We start from the raw sequence: 24,299 nt of genomic DNA, 5'->3' as shown, positions 1-24,299 counted from the left end.
CACATAGGGTCATATACGGTATTCCCCAGTGAAATGTCAGACAGGTATTAAGGTATGAAATATTAGATGCCACCCACGTTTTAATTATAGTAATTATAATAATAATAATCATACATTTTATTTATAGGCAGCCGGGTCACAAACGTTCTCATTTTACAGCTAAACAGTACACTAAAATATGTTTCTGAAAAAATTTGAGGCAAGAAATAGGCAATGCAGTAACAGAATCTTGATTGATATTTGATCAGCACTGCCTAGTTTGACAGTTTGACCGCAGTTCACAAGCAGTGGTTAACATGATTGACACCTGTGTTAGAGACTCCTCGGCTGTTTGGTTGTTTTCGTTCATATGCAGTAAGGCCATTAGAACCACTACGAGAGAACAGAGTAGGCAGAGAAGTGTAATTTTTCACATTTTATCTGTCTCATAGTGACTTTAATGCTAATTCTCCACTTAAAACAAGCAGCTACATACAACTATGCTTTGCAATAAATGTGAGTTTTAGATGAGATAAAAGGGTTGGATTGTTCCCTCACAATCCCACTTTAACAGAAGAGCATCTTCCTTGTTCTCAGTGCACCTTTTATACTGTGCATATGACCAGCTGCAACCCTGTGTGGCATTTATCCGGCAATGGTTGCTTTGGTTTGCAGAGAGTAAGAAAAAACAGAAAGCCTTCCTGGGACTCCAGCCAACACTACAGATCTTTCAAGTTTTCAGACACACGTCTTAAAATAGGAACAGCCTGACGCTCACTGGGCTCCTGGCCCACCCTGCATCGACCCACTGAGTAATCGAAGACGCTGCTGATATAGACACACAGAAAATTACACGTATGCAGTTTTTTTCTGCCTGAAGGAGGAAAAACAAGAAAGGTGATAAGTAGGCACACCAGCACACACACATACACACACAGTGTAGAAAATGATGGTTCAGACTCAGCAGTTCCACTTTAATCCCTGTTAATCCCACTGTATCCACCCTTTGAAACACACAGGCACACTCAAACAACCCAAGGTGTGTGAGTGTGTGGGAGGATGTTAAAGGTTATCATCAAGGACATATTAATCAGTGTTTACATGGAAACATACAAACACACAAACAACACTGGCTGACATGTAGAAGAGTGCAGGCAAGGACATGAAAACACACACCACACACACATACACACACACAAAAAAAACATAACAGTGTTTCCCAACATGATCAGAATCTTAACATGTGTGCGTGTGTGGTTGGTTTGACCCTACAGTGTGCGTGCATGCTTGTGTGTGTGATCTAGAGAGAGAAAACGGCTCTCTGCTTTCACCACTTATTCATTATTCACTAGAGGGAGAGAGGGAGGAAGAGAGGGGAGGATAAAAAGACAGGACTGCAGTGGCAGGGTGTGGACATCAGGGACCAGGCACCAGTCACACACACACACACACACACACACACACACACACAGGTTCAGTTACTGTACGTGCTCCTACAACCACTGTACATGAGATGTGTGCCCTGCAGTGTGTATTTGAGGCAGAGTGAATGAGTAAAGGGGTGTGTGTGTATGTGTCTGCTACGTGGGTGTGTTGCCCTGTGATGTGTAAGGTGATTCAGTGTGTCAGACGCTCAGCTCTTCCATCATGCATCAGTGTTGCAGTGACGACAGCATAAATCAGTACACACACACACACACACACACACACATACAGGAAACAGACCCAGCGAATTAGATACTAATTTTCACCTTTTTCTTCATCTTGAACACACACTCCAGATACACACACTGTCATGACAGGAGAAACACACTCAAAAAGATTTGACAGACTACTTCAAACGTAGCAACGCGCTCTGACGTTCTAGTTGCGTCACGCTGATCGTAATTCAGACTTTCTCCCCCGAATGATGATTTGTTGAAAGAACATATCAGCACTTAACAGATGAAAAATTTTTAGGAGCCAGCCATCTAATTATTGTTAATAGCTTTTGTTGACTGTTGTTATGCAAAGGCGAGCGGTGCCCCTCTGTTTTGATATGCAATCAAAAGCTTCAGATGCTTTGAAAGAGAAAGTCAGATGTGAGCGTGTGAAAGGAAAGATGGGAAGAAGGGAGAAGACAATCAAAGAGATGGAAAGGCAGGAAAGAGAGAGGGACGGAGATCAAGAGATGAAAGAGAGATAAAAGAGTAAAAAGAGCAGCAGGACGAGAATCAAAGAATTAAAGAGCGGAGATGTAGACTAGACTGCATGCGTCATTGCAGCTTGAGAGGGAGAGAGGGAGGATGAATGAGAAATTGTAAAATATGAAAAAGTCTGGGTCTGCTTGCTCTGTTCACTGCTGAGTGTGAGAGTTTAAAACACACACACACACACTGCAGTGCATCAGTACTTTAGCACCGTCTGTGTGCCAGTGAAATGAAGTAGTGCCCAGAAATGTAACTACAGACTGATGAAATATTGCTCAGTAATCTACTGTGTGTATTACAACAGTAACTCCAGTGATGGCATCACCTACTGGACTAAAGCCTTCACTGCATCCCCTACTGCACACATGTCCTGTATTTGCATGATCACTCACAGTGAGACACAATAGACCAATCCACAGCAATAAGTATAAAACAATAAGTATTTTGTGTGACTGATATCAGTAGTTAAACAGTTAAGAATATATATTAGATTATATAGTCTGCTGCACAGGGTGGAGTCATACGATGACACCATAGTAATGCCATGATGTTGCTCCTGGCAGACAACTACAGCACCTCTGAACAAGCATATAACCCATGGCAGTGGTTCACACCTATATGAGACATCTGCTCAGCTAGCACAAGCTAACACAGCAGCTAACATCCAATTCCAAGCCGATGGACACCAAAACAGCTTGACTCTGTTGTTCAACCTGTGAGGTAACAACAACAAACGACCACAGTCGGTAAATATCTCTCCTGTCTTCATACACAACCTGCCATTGCGTCCTTGAAAGTTGGCACAGAGCAGACACAAGAGTAGCACCCAGCACCCGACCCTGCATTTTCCAGGCGGTTAAAGACGCGGCATGTGTCCCAGCCCTAAGTCATTATCACCCTTACTGTGTCATAAGAAACGGAGAACCAGTTCATTAGTGGACACTGTGTGAGTCGGACTGAGGGAGCCTGGTAAGAGTTCACACACAAATGCACACATTCACATGCAAACACACGCTAGTATTTCATTCATTCTGTCCTACATATGTTGAAACTCAAAGTGGCTCTTACAAACAGGAATACAGGAGCACAAAGGCTGCAGGTACACACGGGTACCAAACACAGACAGCAAGCAAGCGTTCACACTGTGTGTATAGCACATTAAAATGCACAGCCGCACACAAACATGCACACACGCACTCACACATGAGCGCTGGCACAGGATGGGCTCCATTAAATGGCGGCTGATGTTGTTCCTCCTCCCCTAATTACATCAACGTGTGTGAATTATACAGAGCTGACACAAATGCTTGTGTATCAACCTCTGTTGCACAAATACAATAACACACACAACATAAATATTCCGAGGCTGTCTGACACGAAACACACACACACAGACACACTTGAAAATAAGCCTGAGCCATCGACTGCCAAACACACCAACACACATGCTTGTGTTTTCCTCTCCTGGGCTCATTGACTCTGAATGGGCCACTTAATCATGCAGATGTGCTTGTTTTTCCTGTTTCCACCACTGACACCATGAGCAGCATTGTTCCTTATTTGACACAACAGCCCGGTGTTTGTATTCTTTAATGCGCCCCTCATGTCCTTACACCGGCTCATAGTGGCCTGATAATGAACCTGCGGACGGTCTGCATGGACTCTAAAAGAGCCTGACAATGACACTTGTTGTAAAACCACCTGTTGGTGCAGTTAACCAGGGATTCATTTTTTAGCGAAGCACTGGTTAAATTATTCTTAAGGCCACTTCATTTGCAGGTAAGATGCGGGTAACTAAACAATCACTTAAAGTATTTATTGTGAAAAGGACCAGTGTGCCTCGTGAGACACAATGAGTGGCTCTTGCTGTTTGAGCAGGATTTAATTACTGTATATTCAATATGTATTTGCACACAGTGTGCCTGTCAGGCTCGGTTTAGCAAATTCTGTTGATTTTATTTTCCTCCTCCCGACAGTTCAATCTGCTTTTTCATTAAAAAAAAGATATATTATGGCTTCTGAGAAATCAAACAAGCATATGGACTGTGTGTTGATGGACCAGAAGTTAGTTCAGGTGGATTTTCAGCTCTAGATTGATGTTTAACACAATTATTCTAACACCATGCTTCCTGTTGGATATGGTACCAGCTGTTCACCTCTGTTTGCCTTTAGCGGCAGGGTGGCAGAGTGAATGTTTTGACCATACTGAGCTAAGATAAATTACATCACCGAACTACACCTTCTCAGCCTTCGTTCAGCGGCAAAATGCAGCTAGAAGTAGTCAAGGGTGCTGATTAGTTTCTGAGTGTGTATTAGAGCTGCAATAATTAGTCAATTTATTTGTTAGTTGATTGACAGAAAATTAATTTAATTTTTTTTTTTTTTTAATTTTAATTAATTTTATTTTCCTGATCAAATAATAGTTTTTAGTATTTTTTTTTTTTTAAAGCAAACGGTCAAACATTTGCTGGTTTCATGCTTCTAAAATGTGAGAATATGATGCTTTTATTTGTTATACATGCTACCAAGCTGAATAGCTTTGAAAATGTGGACTGCTGGTTGGATAAAACATATTCGAAGACTTCACCTTTGGCTCTTTTTTGCAGCAATACCATGAGTGGCCATTAGGAAAAATCAGAAGCAAGGCTGACCAGCGTTCATGAGGGCTTGGTTCCAAGTCTGCATGCCATTTTTCCCCCCACACTGCTACATTAGTACATCTGGCTCTAATTACACACAGATTGTGAGTGCAAATTGAATGAAAGGCGCACTGCAAATTTCCCCGCGCTGTCATAAACATAAATCTGGCCCTCAGAGAGATGGTGAGAGTCTCAGAGGAGCACTGCCTTGTTAAACAGATGGGGACAGCTGAATCACTGTGCTGGTGCAGAGTAATTCAATCACACTGCACCAATGTAATGAGTCATCACGGAACACATGCACAAGTGCAAACACACATGCATGTCTGTGTGCACCCTTAGACGCGCACACACCGCTAAATTATCTCCATTCACACTGCAACCACAAACAAAGACACCCGCCAAAATCCATCTGCTCAGCATGTGGGGAGAGAGAGAGATCGGCATATAGCCGCAAAACACACGGCCGGCCCGTCCATTATGGAGTAGGGTGACTGACGAGAGGGAACTAGGTGCTAGGGTGAAAGCAGCTACCTGCAATCAGCTGGTGGCCCTCTGAACTCTGGGATCGCTCCTGATAACAGTGTTGAACAAAGCCAGTTTATCTAACAGTAGCCCTGACTGATTGGTTGATATACTGGGGGAAGATATGAAACTAGCAGCACCAACCAGGGCATTTTAATGTAGTCAGAAAGCATATGTAATTTTACCCAAATGCCAGCATCATTATAAACCCAAGTTACTGTCTAAATGTAATGGACCAGCATTTAAAACAAATGGACAAACACGAAATATGAATTATTTATAAGAAAAGTTGATTTAACCTTTATTTAACCAGCAAGTCCCCTGAGATGAGAATTTCTTATCTTCAGCAGAGAACATGACACACACTTCAGCAAACGGCTTAGATCAGCCTTGGGAAGACTTTGTGTTACTACAAAACGTTTAATGAGTAAATGCAGAGCGGTCTTTAACGAACACTAAAATGCCTGACAAGCCCGAAAGGAAACTCAGTTGGCAGTTTGGGAACAGATGCAGCAGCACAATCCTACAGTAAGACAGTGTAGTCTCATATTGTCATGTCACGGCACAGTTTTGTGTCCGCAATCTGTGGAGTATACATAGTACAGCCCAAACATCAGAAATGCACCCGTTAATGGATGGATAGATAAAACCCACTGCAGGTGAAGGTTTTTTTTTTTTTTTTTTTGCCATCCATTCTCATGAAATAAGTGCATGGAGCATGATGGAGACAAAAATAGGACCAATAATAGGGACAAACTAATGGGGGAGGTTGGCCTCTCAGGTGTGTAACCAGTTTTGTGAGTGTTGTTTTTGTTAAAAGACATCTGAACCACTATCCATGCACTCTATATTTTAAACAGCTCACATGGTTGGCTAAATATGCCATTGAACGTTTCACTTAGAAAAAATGTATATAAAGAGCTGTATAACATTTATCAGGTGAATATAATAATCTGTTTGATAAGTTGTTTTCATGCCGACTTCCTATGGCACACAATGCATACAGTCTATCTAAAATTTGCTGTAACAGTTCACATTTTAAACGTACTTGACCAAAGTCCGCGCAAACACATCGGAGAATGTGGAGGTTCCCATAGGAATAAATTGACTTTCAGTTCACTTACATACGGACACAAAAGCCCCATTTCCACCGAGCAGTACGGTTCACTTCAGTTCAGTACGCTTTTTTCCATCCCACAGTAAAAAGCTGTGGATGGTACCAATGGAACCGTTCTGTACCGTCCCCATTTTTGGTCCCCCCTCTGTTGGGGTACCTAGCACACAGATCTGGTACTAAAAGGTGGAGCTGTGAACGCTGCAGTTTGATTGGTCAGTAGAGGACGGTCACTCTGCTCAGGGCTGAGTTGTGGCTGGTTTTGAGGCTCATGTAACCAGAGAGTTTTATTAGTAAACTGCAACTGCAGCAGCTGGAGTCGGAGAAACAATAACTTCATTCACTGGGTCGACTGCCGGCAACTTTTACGGTGGAATGATCACTTGGAGAAGAAAAAAGGGTCGCGTAGCGTCGGGCTCCAGCAACACTAAACCCCTGAGCTTGCCTTAGAAGGACTAAATGCACAAATCTGCTATTTTTAAATATCCCATGGAGAGAGACTCTCACTGCAGCCTGTTTTGTTTTGTCCCAAAAATGTCAGCATCGTTCTGTGGACGATAAATGAGGGGCAGACTTCCATCTGTGTCACCCGTAATGAGGAAATACAATGAGTGCTGGATGGAGCAGTGAGTAACAACAACCCCGCCCATATTTAAGGGTACTGTTTGCAGTGGAAACGCTAGGGTCTAGGTACCATGTCTGAAGGGTTACTTCTGGTTCCAAAGGTGCCATACTGAAAGAGTTTTTTGGAAATGGGGCCAAACTATGTGGAAACAAGGTGTAATACTGGAAAATATTAAAGTGAGTGAAAGAGGTAAATTTAAATGAACTTTTGTGAGAAATGTTAATTTAACGATTGCTCACACCAGTAACGTCTTGATTGATTCAGTCATGTGATGATAGAAGATGTATTGCTTGAGTATCAACAGTATAAACAGTCTGCTAGTAATGGTATACTGACACATTTATTTAGTATGCAGTACATACAGATTGAGTATGTAGTATGCAATCAAGATGACATAAAAAACCCCAAAAAACATTGCAGTATGGTTAAGAAGGCCAGCTCTGTCCTGAGATGCTCCCCAGACCCAGTGTAGAAAGGGAGAGCGATGGCTAAGCTATCACCTCTAATGGAAAACACATCCCACCGATGTAGGAAACTGTGAAAGCACTGGGCAGCTCCTTCAGTGACAGGCTGCTTCAACCACAGTGTGTGAGGGAGAGACACCACAGGTCCCTCCTCATTGCTGCTATCAGACTTTACAACCAACACTGCTCTGAGTAGTATCGCATCAATCATCACTCACGCAATATCAGTATAGACTAAACTTATTAGCCATTCAGCCTGTGTGTTTAGCTTTTACAATTTTGTTTGTGTTTCTACCGATGCTCACTTACTGATATTGCCTTGTGTCTTCTTAGTGGTGCTTGTTGTTTGCATTATCACCTCTGCTGCTGTAACGATGCAAATTTCCCTACTGTGGGACTAATAAAGGATTCTTTTATGTGGAGAGAAATGGAGACAAAAAGATTAAGAAAATTCAGACAGTCAAACCCACTGCACTTCAGTCGTTCACACTACAAAAAAAGTTTGACATAAACCCCAAAAATGACAATGAAACAGCATCTGTTTTCTGTTCATTTTCATGAGGGAGTGAACAACAACAGGGTGGCACAAGTGTATAAATCTTTGGACACCATAAAGCTGAACAGTGCGGGGAGAAATAGCGAGAGTAGATGATACAGGGAGGAGTGCTGCACCAAGGACCCGGCATTCTGAATGTTGCCTCAGCTCACAAACAGGCAGGGAGAAGGCAGGGAGGGAGAGAGAGGAAAGGGAAAGTTTAATCTTATTTGTCCTCTTTGGTTTCACTGCCACACTATTAAGGGCGTTAATGTGGAGGAATGTGTAAAGTGTCATGTAGAGAAGGGCGGAGGAAATAGACTGAGACCAAGAGAATGAGAATGAAAAAGGAAACCAGACAGAAACCCTGTATATGGAGAGGAGGAAGCTGGAGCTCACAGTCTGCACACATTTTTGCCTCTAGCAGGTAAAAACAGATGAGGCAGAGCAGAAAGGCTCCACTCCCCTCTGCAGCGACACTCACTTCTTGCAGTACTTTAAACTCAGCACCAGTTTATGGTTGTCCTGCTTTAATCCAGGCACCCCTTTGTTACTGCAGTCTGGCTTCACCTCAATTGAACCCACAACAGATGAAAGCTAAACCCCTCTGCAGCACTCCTCATTTGAATGTGTGTGTGTGTGTGTGTGTGTGTGTGTGTGTGTGTGTGTGTGTGTGTGTGTGTGTGTGTGTGTGTGTGTGTGTGTGTGTGTGTGTAGAGTGGTGAATGGCAGAACAGCTGCCTTTTTTCCCCCTCAACCCAAAACTACAAACTGCAGCTTTCCCGCTTCAAAGCGGCGGGATGTGACATGTTAGCGATCACCGAGTTACTCTTAACTACCGGTGCATTCAGCTCCACATTATGATGAGAATAATTATGAGTGAACTTCATTTACATGCTAGGATAATAATAATGATAATAACAAAAAGGCTAGAGGGAGTTGACTCTTCTCCCTCCTGGCTCTTTAATGGGAAAATGATCTTCTCACTTCAGTCAATCAAGTGTTTGTCTCCGTGCTCTGTTGAAAATTTTAATAAATATATGTCACACATCGTCCTCTGTGGATCACTTCACTCATTGTTTTTATTTAAAAATTCTCTACTGATGGTAGGAAGTATGTCTATGCTAAGTCTTGACTTTAAGTGTTAGCAAAATAACAAGAAGACAATGCTAGAAGAAAGGGCCCCTCTATATGGGATCTTAACCATTTGGCCTCCAAGACAACTTTCATTGGAAACAAACCACATTCAGAGCAGAACCTATGCATCAAAGACCAAACTGACACACCAGAATAGCTACACATAAACAACCAGCTACCAGCATCCATCCACACACTTAATGTGAAGCTCAACCAAATCCCAGAGCTGCATTAGAGCCAAGGGAACAGAGCCGTGTTAAATTGCAGCTGCCCAACAGTCACATATATCATTCAGGAGCAGCACGATCAATTCAATGTGTAGCTCACGCCAGCCGCAAATCGCTAAGTGAGATTAGAAAAGTTCACTGTCTCCACGGTTACATATATATGTGTGTGTGTGTGTGTGTGTGTGTGTGTGTTAGAGCTCAGTGACAGAATCACTGGACCCTGACAGCTAGGTAATGTCGAAATGAGCCATCGACCGGCCCATACTGAGGCGATGGAGAGAGAGATAGAGGTCTGGTTTAAGATACATGTATTCTTGAGCTCAGTGTGTCTGCGTCACATAGACTACTGCATGGATTTCTTCAATAACATTTTACTTTTGGTGATAATTTCATGAACTAATTTCCTTATTTAGTTATTCTTGATGAAAATACCTTCTAAATTTAAATGTGAAAAAATCAATCCCACAATGGATTTACCATCAAGTAGCTGCAGCATTGCTTAAAATCCACTGCTGTGCATTTTCTGATGGTCTAAAGGTCGTTTTAAAAGCTGTCTTTATCGAAAGATCCACCTCCAGACATGTTTTAAACTATGTAAAAACACTCAAATATGATTAATATTTTGTTGGACATGGTTTTCCCTGCCAGAAAAGTATAATTTTAATTTATTTACTTTATTAATCCCCCAGAGGGGAAATTCAATTTTTTCACTCTTGCTTGTCAATTACACACAGGCCTGAAAGACACACACATGCACAAACAGGACCTATACATGCACAAAGTGGAGAGATGTCAGGGTGAGGGGACTGCCTTGGTCAGGCGCCCCGAGCGGTTGGGGGGTTCGGTGCCTTGCTCAGGGGCACCTCGGCAGTGCCCAGGAGGTGAACTGGCACCTCTCCATCCACCAGTATACGCTCCATATTTGGTCCAGACGGGGACTCGACACGACCCTCCGGTTCCCAACCCAAGTCCCTATGGACTGAGCTACTGCCGCCCCACTGAGCTACTGAAAGGGTTTTTTGGGGGAGAGTTTTTCTCTCTCCGCTGTGGTGAGGTTACAAGGACACAGGAATGTCGTATGCTGTAAAGCTCTCTAAGGTAAATTGTGATTTTTGATGTTGGGCTTTCTAAATAAAACTAAATAGAGAATTGAATTGTATCAGAATGGTAAGCGTAGTTAGCATCTTTTATGTATGCTGTTTGTTAGCGTGTATGCTAGCATGCAGTGGCTGACACCTCGTTAGTGTTTGTAAGACATATACTTGTCTTTGCTACGATGGGGTTTTTGGTAGATAGAGGAAGGAAGGTTCAGACTCCAGTTTACATCCATAAACTGGACACTCTCAAAACTTTCACTATGCTAATGCTAACTCTGTCTGCTCTGCAACTGAGGTTTCAGGTTACATTGCAGGTGATATGATAAAGTATGTTCCATCCCTGGCAGCGACTGGCTTTCGAATCAGTGATGTACCTAATCTAGCTAGCAACACCTCTCTAGTGACAAACCTTGCACAGATACAAGTCAGTATAGTCAAGGTCAGACATTTTAGGGAACATAAACAAAAGAAAAACACATTTTCGAGTGGAGGGGGGCTTTAAGTCAATTGAAAGATACTAAATATTGATGCACAGCTACAGACCAAATACTGGTATCATTAAACAAATGAAAAATCTATTCAAGTTAAGGCCCAACCGTAATTAAATATAACTGAGAGTTACTCTAACACAGCAGCAGGCTTTACACTGTCCTTTACTCTTGTAAAATGTGATGAGTCATTATCAGCTTCATAAAATCTACGACCTCAGTGTCACATCTTGGAGTAGACTGGATATTCCTACGTTTTACTTCAGGGGTAAAATTCAGCAGATTGATTTTACGCATACAAACACATCAGTCCATTCCACACACACAGACACACACATCCCCCAACTCTCATTATTTTAACACCAAACTGGTTTTTAAAATCTCTCTCTCCCCTCCTCTATCTGCCTCTCTAACCCTAATCAAACAGTCCTTTGAAGTAGTGAGGACCGGCCAAAATGTTCCCACTGCGATGGTTTCAAAGTGAAATTGGTACTCACAATTATAGCAATGCAAAGCCCCTGCTGCAGACACATCAACACACACATTGTCCTGTTTCTCCCCCTCTGGATATCACAAAGAAACCCCAGCTTGTTCTTACATAACACTCCAAAATCACAACATCTATATTTGTAGGGGAGAGACTCGTATTATGTGTGTGTGTACGTGCTGTTATTACTATGTCGTCAGCATCATCAAAGAATATCTTTAATGAGAGAGATACAGAGGAAAAAACAGAAACAAACAGATAGGTGGGCAAAGAAACAGGGTGGAGGAAATGAGAAGAAATGCTGATATTGAGGTTTTTGAAGGTTATAAAAAGGACCTGCTGTTTTATAAGCTGTGCTGCAGCCCCAGAAATGTGTGTGGTATTCTCCTATTAGATGTTACCTCTAAATACATGCCACTGATTTGCCTAACTTAAGCTGATACACACTTGGGTCCTTCTGTCTCCATTACTGTGATTGTAATGTGGTTATTTGAGTACTGTGCACATGCGCAGATCGTGAGCTGTGGCCGGCAGCACAGCAGCCACTCTCTGCAAAGCCTGCATGATGTTCAGCACCATGGATAGCTCCTGTAACTGAGCGCCGCTGTCCTGCTGACAGCACAAGCAGTGCAGCTCGAAGCCTGTCGCAGCCATTTAACAACCCTGATAACCAGTTTCAAGCTCCAAGATATAAAATCAAAGAAATGAATGCAGGGGGAAATGGCAGGCAGGTCTTACTGGGTGCTTGGCTGAGATTCTCCCTGTCACCACACTTGTCTGGTACCACGTAGAGGAAACGTAGTTCTGATATATTGTTGAGAAAGACAGAAACAAAGAGTAAATCAGATACAAAGGGAAATGAACACATTCAACATGTTATGACGTCAACATTTAGAGACTAAAATGAACAACTACACCAAAAATAATGGCATAGTTTTATCATTACATTTCACAGATGTTTCAATGAGTCAGCAATGTGATCAGTATTGTTTCTATACAGGCGATTCTGATCCAACTCTTGTTGAAAACAACAGCTGCGATCCTCACTGCCATCATCGCTCTGATTCTGCTTTTGGACCGACGAGCATCAACAATGCCATGCGACTGCCTGGTGCCCAATTTGAACAAGCTGTTTGTAGACTGTAGTGCCAGTTGAGCTGATGCAGTAAGCAGGACATGAAACCATACTATTGTGCTCTGGGCTGCTGTTAAAGCTCAAGTAGGCCATTTAATTTTGGCATCACAGGGCAAAAATCCCATAATAAACTTTGACCATATTGTAATTCAAGTGGTAGCCCTTGACAGGGACCTTGGACACTCGCAGATAATTTTAGAGAGCAGCTATCACATCAATCACTGCTTGTAAACTGTGGTCAAACTGTCAAGCTAGGCAGAGCTGGCCAAATACGAATCAAGATTCTGTGACTGCATTGCTTATTTCTGGCGTCAAATGTTTTCAGAAACATATTTTATTGTGCTGTTTAGCTGTAAGATGAGTTTGTGATCCGGCCGCCATGTTGAAAACAGGTGAACTGAAATGAAGCACAGCCCACTGGCCAAAGCAAACCTTGTAAATACCACTGATTTTTGGTCAGTTTTCAACTAAGAATCAAAATCCTGACACCCCGACTCAGAGACCATACTGCCTTCCTGTAGTTTGGATTTAATATGATACGAAAAACCAATACTCAATGCCCTAAATACCACCACATGTTTCAAATCTGGGTTATGAGGGGGGAAAATAATCATATTTGTTGCTGTCAACAGCACCTTCCTTTAGCTGGGACTGCTGCCCGCTCTGTCCAAAAGACCACCAAATGAATCACCACCATCAGAAGCCAAAACAGCTCTGGAGACAGCCAGACAGACTCATTTGTAGAGTTGAGTAAGCACAGATTGACAAACACAAGCTGCTACTTCCATACAGCGGCGAACGGAGCCCATGTGCAGGGACAGTCAGACACAGAGCTGCATCTCTGCTCTGCCTATTAAGTGCAGCAGTGAGCAGGACACAGGACAAACACTTTAAAGAGACCACTGAGATGTTTCCCTATTAGGTTACTACAGCAAGAGCATCAGGCCTGAGAGTGCTCTCTGTTGTTGAGGTTAAAGTGTTGCACTATGTAGCTGTGCTGCAGCTGTGAATAGCCTACAGCATTATCCTGTGGTTTTCAATTGTAGTACTGAGCACAGCAGTATAATGACGGTGACATTCACACCAGCAGCCCCTCTGAAAGGTGAAGAGGAACAACATGGTTTTGTCTGGTTGCATACAAGCACTGTTGTCGTGCAGTAAGGCAGAGCCAAACTGTGAGGAAAGAAAAACAAAAGCTGTGGGATCTGTGTAAGTCCCTCCACCCTGCAGCATTCTCTCAACTCATGGTTTCACTTTTTGTTTGGTTGCTCCAGCCTCAAGGAGAGAAGTCTGGAAAAATCGATATTTCAGAGTGAGCAAAAAGGTTTTTACACAGCTGTGAAAGACCTTGTTTGTAAGACATCGTTTTTGGTCAATGTGTGTACCATGGATAAGTTAACATTTGAGGTATTTCATTGACAGTTCTGCTTTATAGCTATCACAAACCAGCTGTAGACTCACCTTGCTCATCATGCAGGAGAGAATCCCATCAACAAAAGTGGACTTGATTTTGTGAATCTGGAGGTTACAATACAGACACTTGTTACTGGAAAAGCAAGACCAGGGTGTCTACAGGTATAAAAGTTTAATTCAAGACTTTTTAAGACCATTTTAATACCACTTTAAATGAAACTTAGCAAAGCAAGGCTTTAGTTTAACAATACAGACTCATTGCATAGACTAGGGGGCAAAAATAGGAGCAGTGTGCGCTTCTGTTTTCCTTCTGTTGAAATGATTTTTCCCGTCACACCAACACCAGAAATTCTCACAGTGACATGACTAAAAAACATTTAAGACCTATCCAAACTGAATCTGACAATTTAATACTTTTAACTCCATATTCTGGTAGATGTATAAAAGACATTTTAAGACTTTTTTAGTTCACTGGCAGTCTGGCTCCAACTTCAACATTTGACTTCAGTGTCAAGAGACCCTCTGCTTTAGACATTAATAATAAAAGCAAACCCTTTGCTAACAATGTTTTTGACAGCTGTGGCAGACGAATAAAAAGCAGATGAAAACACGACTGACCTGTCTGTACTCGAGAATGATCTTTGGCAGAGGGTGCAGGTCCTGGAGCTGCAACAACTGCAACAAAACAAGAGAGGAGTGAAAGGAGAACAAACTGTTGGCAAACATCTAACACAATACTGTAGCTGCATTTTTTTGTCTCTTTTCAATGTATCTGAAGTGTTGCCATCCTTTCAGAATGTTCAATTTAAACTGCATCTACAGAATAAGTTGGCTTGATTTCTATGTACTTACTGTACTTGGCAACTGTTACGCCAATACTAAGAGGCAATGATGTTCCATAATATAAACTGAGTGTGCATGTGTGTTTGCGTGTCCCTCTGAGTTCATCTGGGTTTATCTGTGTCGGTGCACACACTGAAACTTTGAATAAGTTTCATCAAGCTTTCTTTGATTAAAGGATCAAACTGACATATCTGTGTGTGTGTTTGGGTTTAGGAGTCTGTGTGGCGCCGTACTGCAGCTTCTGATGTTGACTGCTGCTGTTTGTTGATGGTCTTAGGAAGTTTCTTGTTCTCGCAGCGCTCGTGGAGGCAAAGCTTCTCAAACAGGACCTTTAAACATTGGAAATCCACATCATACACAATCCATGACATTGAAATATACACACAACACAGAGAAATACACACATAGGAGCATGCCTGCATACACACTGTGCATACATATACACACATACACACAAGCACGGTATAGAAAGATTGAAAGGTCCTCTTTGAATTTTCACTGCCTCTAATCTGCCAATCAAATCAATACGCACTGCTCTAAGCAACCAGAGTCTGCACTGCCTGCGATCAGCCAACCAGGCTAAGGTGGGTGGCCATGTCGTCGGACAAAAACGCCTTTCAGTGCTGGAAATCCAGCAGTATTTTCCTTCTGAAATCAGAGAAGGGCTCTGACATCACTGTACAGTGTGAAGCTTGGTTACAAGCAACTTAAGGAACACCTACAGGTCAGCTGATGTCACCACTCCGAATTTATTCAGAGCATTAGGCTGCATATTTATGTGCCATCTCCATTCATAGAAAAGTAAATGAAAAGTAATCAAATGTAAGAAGTTACATTACTTTGATAACGTACTTGAAATAGTTACATTGCGTATTACATTTTTAACAAGGTAACTTGTAATCCGTAACTTATTATACATCAAAAGTAATCTTCTGAACACTGCACACAGATGTACACATGAAGGTACACACTGTTCGAAGTTGAGAGTTGCTGGTGACCAGGAATATCTGTCCTGCTGCTCGGTGGGCCTCTTGCTCCAACTGCTTCATCTTCGTCTGACAGAGGGGCAGAGTTGAAAGAGGATCAAGGTAAAACTTTGAGTCATTTGCAAATATTTCTCAGGCTTTGTTTTAGTCAAGGTACCAGTATTTATTTACTATTCAAAGGTCAAACAGTAAATATCCTTTAGTTACTGAACCAAAAAAAACCACAACATAGACAGTGAATTGGAAACGATGTTATAGATGACACTGAGAGCACCCAAGGGAATGTTCTGAGTATAAAGGTACATTTTCTGTTTCAGAATTGAGAACATCACATTAGAATAAAGCTCAAAAGAAAACAAACGTTCTGTGGGTTCATAAAATCAGACTCTCATTCATCGTCTGTGGAGTAGCTCCAGACTTTATACTTGATGACATCACAAGTCTGAGACTTATATCTCTGGTTGCTGGCTTTGAGAGAGAGTAGCCAATGTTCACAAATATTGAGTGACCTTTCCTAAGCCATGGAAATCACATATTGGAGTTCTGAATTTAGGCAGTGTTGCCCTTTAAGTAGGTAAAGGCAAATAATAGAACACCTCTAACACGCTGGTAAGATCACAAAATTAAATCACTATACTGAAATTCAGCCTTTAAAACCAAGATAAGAAAACACTTAGGTTATCTAAAATCTAAAACAATGGCTGTATCCGAACTCATTTAATCATTCACTTCTCCCTAGTCACTATGTAGGTGGTTGTATGTCGAGGACTATCTGGAACATGATAAAACACTTTTGGACACCACTCTATTGGTGGAGCAGGTGCCCCATGTACAAAGGCGTTGTCCTTGCTGCAGCGGCCGAGGGTTCGATTCCAACTCTTGGCCTTTTGATGCATGTCATCCCCTCCCCCTTTCACCTGTCCCATCAATTAAAGGCAAAAAACCCTAAAAATATGTTTAAACAATAACTTGTGGGCGTAATGTGTGACGACAAAAACAGTACAAAAGACGCACATCCCATCGTCAAGTGAAGTGGGTGCTGGACCAAAGAAACGCCTAGCAAAGCAGCAAACAAATAAGTCTGCACACCAAGCTGCTCCCATTTAGAAGGGTTTTAATGCAGAGTGACGTTTTGAGGGCTTGAAAAAAATCCTTCTATACGGGAGCTGCTTGGTGTGTGGACTTATTTGTTGTCTACTTTGCCATAATGTGTAACAACCAAGCTCGCTAATGTTAGCTAGCATTAGTCCCCATCTGTACAGCAATAGCCATTTTATTTTTATCTCTTTGGGGATCGATGACTACACATTAACTTCACAATTTATCACGTGACTAAAAAACTGGTAAAACAAACTTCAACATATCATCAAAGTTTCAACATGTACAGCAGGATGTAATCGAGCTGCCATCTCTCCTCTCATCCGACATCAATATATTATCTATGTACTGCCCAGTGTTACGTAGTTTCATTTATAAAAAATAATTACTGCCCTGTTTTTCACATCTCAACTTTTTAAATCATGTCAAAAGTATTCCACAATGATTTACCTTTCATGCCGGGCGCCATTTATCAAGAGTGAGATACATTTCATTCCATTACGATATTTCATATTTATGTCAGACTTGCTTCAGATGTGCTGGTCTATCAGTCAGCGAATATAAAGTCAATTAAAATATGGCACAGCGATGACAGCAGCGGTGTTTATGCCAATATGATGGCATGACTCATTTCACTAGCCCTGTGACTGTTAGCTTGTCAAAAACTTTTCAAGATAAGTAAATTATCAACCTACATTTTGCAGGCCTGTGTATGAACCCTGCTGTGAAGACGGGAGGTTATTTGAGGAGAGAAGTGTTAATGTGCAAAAGACAGAACTTAGTCTCGTTTCTCCTTCCTTTCAATGGCCAAAGGCAAAGCACTCTGTTAATCTGTCTAATGCACACATCAGTCACACGGCGAGCGCATTAGGATCACACACAGAAAGAATTAACCACAAACAACATAGAGCTTTCACACTCTCAAAAACACACACAAATTATGAAAAATCCATATGTGTGTATCGCAACATACAGATACACACACACTTTGTCTAACACATTCTTAGTCACACACACAGAGCCAGACAGGGTTTATTTATTGACTGCTGTGATAATCCAGTCAAATACGGAATGAACTTTGTCTCTCAGGACGGTCGACATGGGCAGCATGATAAACTCAGCGAGAGAGAGGAAGTGAAGGGACACAAAATGGTAGGTGGCGGGACAGGGAGAGAGAAATCAAGATCAAAGGAAAAGAAGGGAGGGAGAGAAAACGACTATGGCTACAACAGAGGATTAGAAAAAGACAGGAAAAAAAGAGGCTCTTGGGATGGAAGAGAGGGGTATAAAAGAGACTGACAGAAGAGAGTGAAAGGTAGATACACTTGATAAAGATATACGAGGATGAAAGAGGAAGACCGAGAGGCTGAGTCCCAGAGAGGCAAAGATAATGATGAAAAGTAAACGAGGAAAAAGAGTGTGAGGCGGAGGGCAGACAGTTGGAAGAATTCCCGCTCGTACAATAATCAGCCTAAACGCGAACATTTTTGTTTAGTGACACCCACACATCAGCGGCTCATTACAAGTGTGACTGAAGCATAAAGCATTTCTTATCAACTTGACAGGCGGACAAGAAAACGAGGGAAGAGAAACAGGGACAAGAATAGGAAAAAGCTAAAGGGAGGGGAGAGGGCGAGGTGATGCGATGAAATGACAGACAACAGACGGAGATAAGAGTGACAGATGTAGGAATGTGGGAGGGATGGGGAAAATTCAAAATAAGAGTTGAAATGTGATGCAAATACCACGGCGCCTACACATTTTTATCACTGAATTTTCAAACATATCCATATGTTTTCCATAACATTTTACCCAATTTATGACTTTATTTAGGCAGTGTAAAAGAGACAGGCATATATAGTGATACACCCATATATAATTTTAAAAATGCACTTCCCAGGCAATTGCCAAAAAGCAAACTGCTAGCGCTTGCTAACTTTACTTACTCATTAGACATTTCTGCCACCACTTAACTGCATATGCCAATAGACCAGATCGGCTTCTGACAAGTTCGTATGCATTTATTTCTTGTCAAACAATCATTTGATTTATGGACATGCCTGATCATTGTTTTGCATCCTCGACTGAACCTAAGGGCCGTTTCATAGTCGACGCAAAGGCCCACAGATGCGAATGCGTTGGGACGCATTGGCTGCCATTGACCTGTGCTTGCGTCTCAAAATGTGTTGTCCATTTCTTTGACGCGACGCAGTGACACGTGTAATACCATGTGTTGCCAGCAGGGGTGATAATGCAAGCGACATACTTGAAATTAACCACTTTTTGTTATTCACAGAAGAAGCAGGTATAAAATATGGCAGGTGAGGAGGAAAAACTTTGCGAACTACTACAGGCACACCCCCATTTATATGACAGTTCTAGTGCCCTGCACTCTAATCAAATAGCAGTACTAGCTAGCTGGAATGTACCAGTGACTCTGCTACGCCCTATTGCGCGAGCGATGTATTGCATTTCAAGTGTCGCCCGCATCACTTGCGTTCAATGTGTTGACTATGAAAGAAAGTGTGTTGCTCGCATCGCTTGCGTTGCTCGCTCGCATTGCGTGCGTCGCTCACTCGCATTGCGTGCGTCGACTATGAAACGGCCCTAAGCCTTTGCAATACCTTAAAAAAATGAGGTTGACCACCATTCGGTAGTAGCTAACCACCAGTAGAAAACTGCCACCAGTCTTACTTAGCAATTTACCACACCAACATACTTTGCATAATGTTAAAAATGTTTTGGTATTGTTATGAACACATTTTAAACAAAAGCCAAAATGCTAATCATATAGTATATTCAAAAGTTTTCCAAAACAGTTGATTGATTCCAAGCTATTTCCAGGCCTGGAAAACAGTTCTTCTAATATCACAAGTTTTCCAGGACTTCATTGTGAAAAGGATGAGAAGAAAAACCATGAGAAGATGATCAAAGGATGGCAGAAGCAGGGCGTTCTGTGGCTGGACCTTGATAGGAAATGGCATTTGGAATAAACAGACATCAGTCAGAGGAGGGAGACTGTTAGACAGAACTTGACAGCATGGTGGGCAGAGGTGGGAGAAGCAACAATGGCAGAAAGAGCAATAGTGGAGAGGAGGGTGGAGAGAGACGGCACAGATACACAGAGGCAGAGACAGAGGGGGAAAGTGGAGGAGCTGGCAGAAATGTACCAAAATTCCAAAATATGTACTTTTCTTCCTCTCTCTCGCTCTTCGCCCGGAGCAGGCTCCAGACTGCCTCATCTATAATGGATGCTAGCCCCTTAGTACTGTGTCTGACACACCAACAAACACATACAGAGCTGGTATGGCAGGGATCTAATATTGTAGGGCAGTGTCTTTGGAGTAATCATTGCATCAAAATGTGGACTCTTCAGTTTGAGCCTGACGAGATAGTTGTTTACAGAGGGATTTGATCTGAATGGTGATGTCTGAAAAACACAGACAGAATGTGAAAGAGCTTTATTAAGTGATGTCTGTCCTGCTGAATTTTAATATCGCTGACTGAAAAGACAAAAGAGCATGTGAGCAAGTTTGTGAGATGCAGGCTGACAGACAGGAGGGATCCTCCGTTTGGTGTTTCAGACAGGTGAACTCGACAGCTCAGATAAAAAGAAATCCATCGTGACAGAGTGGGGACATGTGTGAGTGCACTGGCAAGCACATATAACAAAAACACAAGCGCACACACACATAACTCTGCAGCAGTCTGCAAAAAACTTCAGTGCCTCAGTGTATGTGTTGGCAGAGGCAGACAGTGATGCTCCTTCCTGCAGCACAGCCTCCTGAAGGAAAAAGACAGACCCTCCATCCTATTTATAGCATCACGGCAAGACACCAAAAGACTCCCTCCACAACAACACCACCCCTGCTGGCGCCTGCAAGAAGTTGTAATTGAGTTTACGAGTGTCGTCTCTATGCGACTGATTAGGAACGTGTGTTTTCCTGAGCATGCATGTGTCCACAATGTCTGTATGTTTGTCTTTGTGTGTTTATGATCGCTCTCAAATGAAGTCTCCAGAATTGGTTTTTATCTGCATGTAAACAGGACAGGTCCCTGGAGGATGTCCACCCACCACATCACTAATCCTACCCAGAAGAAGAAAAGGAGAAATTATATTTTTCTTTCCGTCTCGGGCTCTTGAGGGTTTCTTTTTTCTATTTTTTCAGAGATCTCTCCTGTTCCTCATATACTCCCACTGTTTTGCTCCCATTTGTATTAATACAGCAGCTGTCGACTGCACTGTGGTTCAGCAGCCGGTCTTAAATGCAATCAGCTAAGAGTGATGCGGTACAAATCTGAGCTGACCCTGAACATCATACCTACACCTATGCTGGCAAAAACTAAAATTTAAAGGGAGCGTTTCCATTATGTTTGTTTGATATAAACACATTGAAGCTGTTACATAAGACTCCAACACATTTTCCTCTCAATACAAGGATTAATGTAAAGATTCTCATTTCATAACTGGCTTTTAGGCCTCAGTGCCCAATTGGCTAAATACCTACCGGTATGCCTATATGGCTGTCAGCTGAGGATATAAAGAATGTTTAATAATATCCAACTGTGTAATGACTCATACATTTTCTTAAAATACATCACATACGCATGTAAAGAAACTGACAGAAACCTTAATATGTGCTTTCTTTGTAAACTTCTGATCGTCTCCAGATCCAGGGCTCAACACTAACTTTTAGAAGTGGTTGTCAGGCTAGTAACCAGGCTTTTGGTTGTTGAAACTGATAATATGGTCACCATTTTGAGTAAAAGTGGGCTGTCTATGTGGTAAGACAGAAATGAAACTGGTGTTATATGACCAGAGAAAATAGAAAAAAAGAGGTGTGTCATTTGCTTTTGTTCAAGAGGTTGAAAACCTACAACTACCAGAATGCATTGCACCGCACTGGACCAATATATGCTGCTGGTGGATGACGTAATGCAAGCTTGGCCATTTTGACTTAGGAAATAATATGGGGGCCAGCTGGTGACAAAACATCTCAAATTACAGTTAAACAGCTACAATATGTTTCTAAAACATTTGAGGTGAGAAATAGGCAACAGAGTGACAGAACCTGATCAACGCTGCTTAGTTTTACTGTTTGATCTAAGTTATTTCAGTCTTTGTTTTTATAATACAGGAAACAATATGGCGCCCTCTTCCTCTTCACAAAGTCTAGTGCATTAAAATATGTTTCTGAAGTCATTGTAAGTGAGAAATAGGCAATGCAGTAACAGGATCTTGGCTTATATTTGATCAGCATCACCTTGTTTTCAAGTTATTTACATTTACACATACTACCCACATTATTATGATACAAAGCTAGCTGAAAATCAGCAAAAGATACTATGCAATTATATGTCAGCTTAATGATAAAAATGTGACATAAAAGAACTTTTAAAAGCTTTTTTATAGTAACTATGCAAAATTACTTGTAGTTTTGTTTATCTGATATTTTACAGAATTTAAATCTTAAGTACAACTTCATTTGCTTCACTATTGACTCTAAGACTGATGCCTGTGCACATGCAAGTTAACGCACATGCAGTGTTGTCTAAGAATTGGATGCCAGTTTCTCAAAATAATTACCAATGGCAACCTGGCAAGCGTTACGGTTGAGCCCTGAGAACACATGCTCACATGATCAGTTAATCCACACAGATTTTTCTTAAAAAAAAGGAAGAAATTAATATGCACAGGATACTGGCATGAATACAAGTTTTAACACTGACACAGTTTTCTCAAAATCCCCATCACCATAAACATGAATTGGAACAAGTTTGTTTCCACCTCGTTCAGTCCTCTGCAGCTGCAGCATTTCACTTACAACACGGCAGTGAAACAGAGGTAAACTGAATTACTTAAAATGCCTATCTTTAAACACGCTGAGCAGAACTTCTGTCAGGAAATTAACATCAGCCACAAGGAAAATGTTGACAACTCCTGGCTGTGAGAGATAAGTTTGTCCACTCTGCCTGCAGCCAAATGAAAGAGTCTTGTCTTTCAGTTAAAGTGTTCTGCTCTATTTGTTAATAACACCTTTAGGCGAACAGTAAAAAATACACCAACCACAGCAATCAATGCACCACAGAAGTTTGTGTCTGTGCCCTGATGTTCTGCCTTACCCCGAGTAGGTCTGAAGTTCTCCTAAGAGCTTCTTTGTCCACATGGATGCGATGGCTCTCCATGGCTGAAACAACATAAATATTTACTGAGCCTCCTACACCCAAGATTTTGTTAAAGATTTCATACATAATTGCCTATGCAGCCTCCAGAACTCTTGACCTTGACAGAGGCAGAAAAAGGGGCACTGAGAAAACTAAATTCCTAAATACAGCCCCAAATCACTGAGATGCCAGTGTGCACAGAACTAATACTATCGCATGACCAATGTGTTTGGTGAAATATGGTCGGTAATTTGCGATGGAATTTTTATTTGACAAATTACGGACATGGCAAATTTGCATGGGATTAAGATCACAGATGACTTCCACAATAAATGGGAAATTACTTAAAGTCCCCAAGTGATACTAGTCCCGTAGGAATAGGGCTTCAGTCACAGCCTAAACAAAATCAAAGTAAGAACCAAATACCAGCCATAACTGCAGCATCAAATCCAGCTTAAAACATATAAGAAACCAGTTTATATTATTTCAGAATACTCAGTGTTTACTAAAAAGAGCAAAGTGGTTCCCACCTGCCAGAACAAAGATCATTTTCAGCTCCATGTCTGCGTACAGCTCCCACAGACCTTGGCTCTAGATACACAAATAGGAAGTCAGGTGATGTGTCTGGCCTCTATGTGCAGGTGTGTACATCAACTAACCTGTAGTTTAAAGCACAGCTCCATGTTGAGCCAGTAGAGTGAACAGAGACCTGAGATGACCTGAGAAACCTGAGAGAGTGAAACAGAGAGAAAGAGAGTGGGTGTGGAGGAACATACGCAGCTTAGTTTCTGGAGGATGATGTGGGGGAATTACTTCTTCCTTGTGTTGAGTGAAGGAGGCACCAGGGAATGGGAGCTCTTTATAATCATTAAATTTCTTTATTACATTTTTAACAAGAAAATGAGAAACAAAGGGAGACAAAAAAATACACAAGTAGGTCATCTAGCAAGTATTGACAGATGTTAATACAAGACAGGCAGATATTTAGTCACAGTAATGTGCCAATCATTAATGCAATGTGTCAGCGTGAGTGTGTGCCATTATCTCCTTTGTGAGCCATTACAAATGAGGTGGCATTGCGTGCAATGACATGAGCAAAACAGTGCTGGTTCTAAAGTTGCTAACATGACTTTTTACATGTTTACGCATAAAT

At 41.7% G+C, this 24,299-nt stretch overlaps 1 protein-coding gene across 1 annotated transcript in view; it reads right to left on the bottom strand.

Moving 5' to 3' along the window:
* Positions 1-23,761, bottom strand: part of poln (polymerase (DNA directed) nu) — a 67,909-nt gene extending 44,148 nt beyond the window's left edge. The window contains exons 1-7 of the mRNA XM_049569213.1: positions 23,677-23,761; positions 23,105-23,169; positions 15,869-15,952; positions 15,131-15,226; positions 14,673-14,729; positions 14,103-14,159; positions 12,245-12,310 (exon numbers count right to left, since the gene is read on the bottom strand). Coding sequence (XP_049425170.1) covers positions 12,245-12,310; positions 14,103-14,159; positions 14,673-14,729; positions 15,131-15,226; positions 15,869-15,952; positions 23,105-23,169; positions 23,677-23,707 — 456 coding nt within the window. The 5' untranslated portion in view covers positions 23,708-23,761. The remainder of the gene's footprint in view (positions 1-12,244; positions 12,311-14,102; positions 14,160-14,672; positions 14,730-15,130; positions 15,227-15,868; positions 15,953-23,104; positions 23,170-23,676) is intronic.
* Between the last annotated feature and the right edge of the window lie 538 nt (positions 23,762-24,299).

Source organism: Epinephelus fuscoguttatus, linkage group LG23 (assembly GCF_011397635.1).
Source record: "Epinephelus fuscoguttatus linkage group LG23, E.fuscoguttatus.final_Chr_v1".
Lineage (NCBI taxonomy): Eukaryota > Metazoa > Chordata > Actinopteri > Perciformes > Serranidae > Epinephelus > Epinephelus fuscoguttatus.
This window is presented reverse-complemented; position numbering and strand designations above follow the sequence as displayed.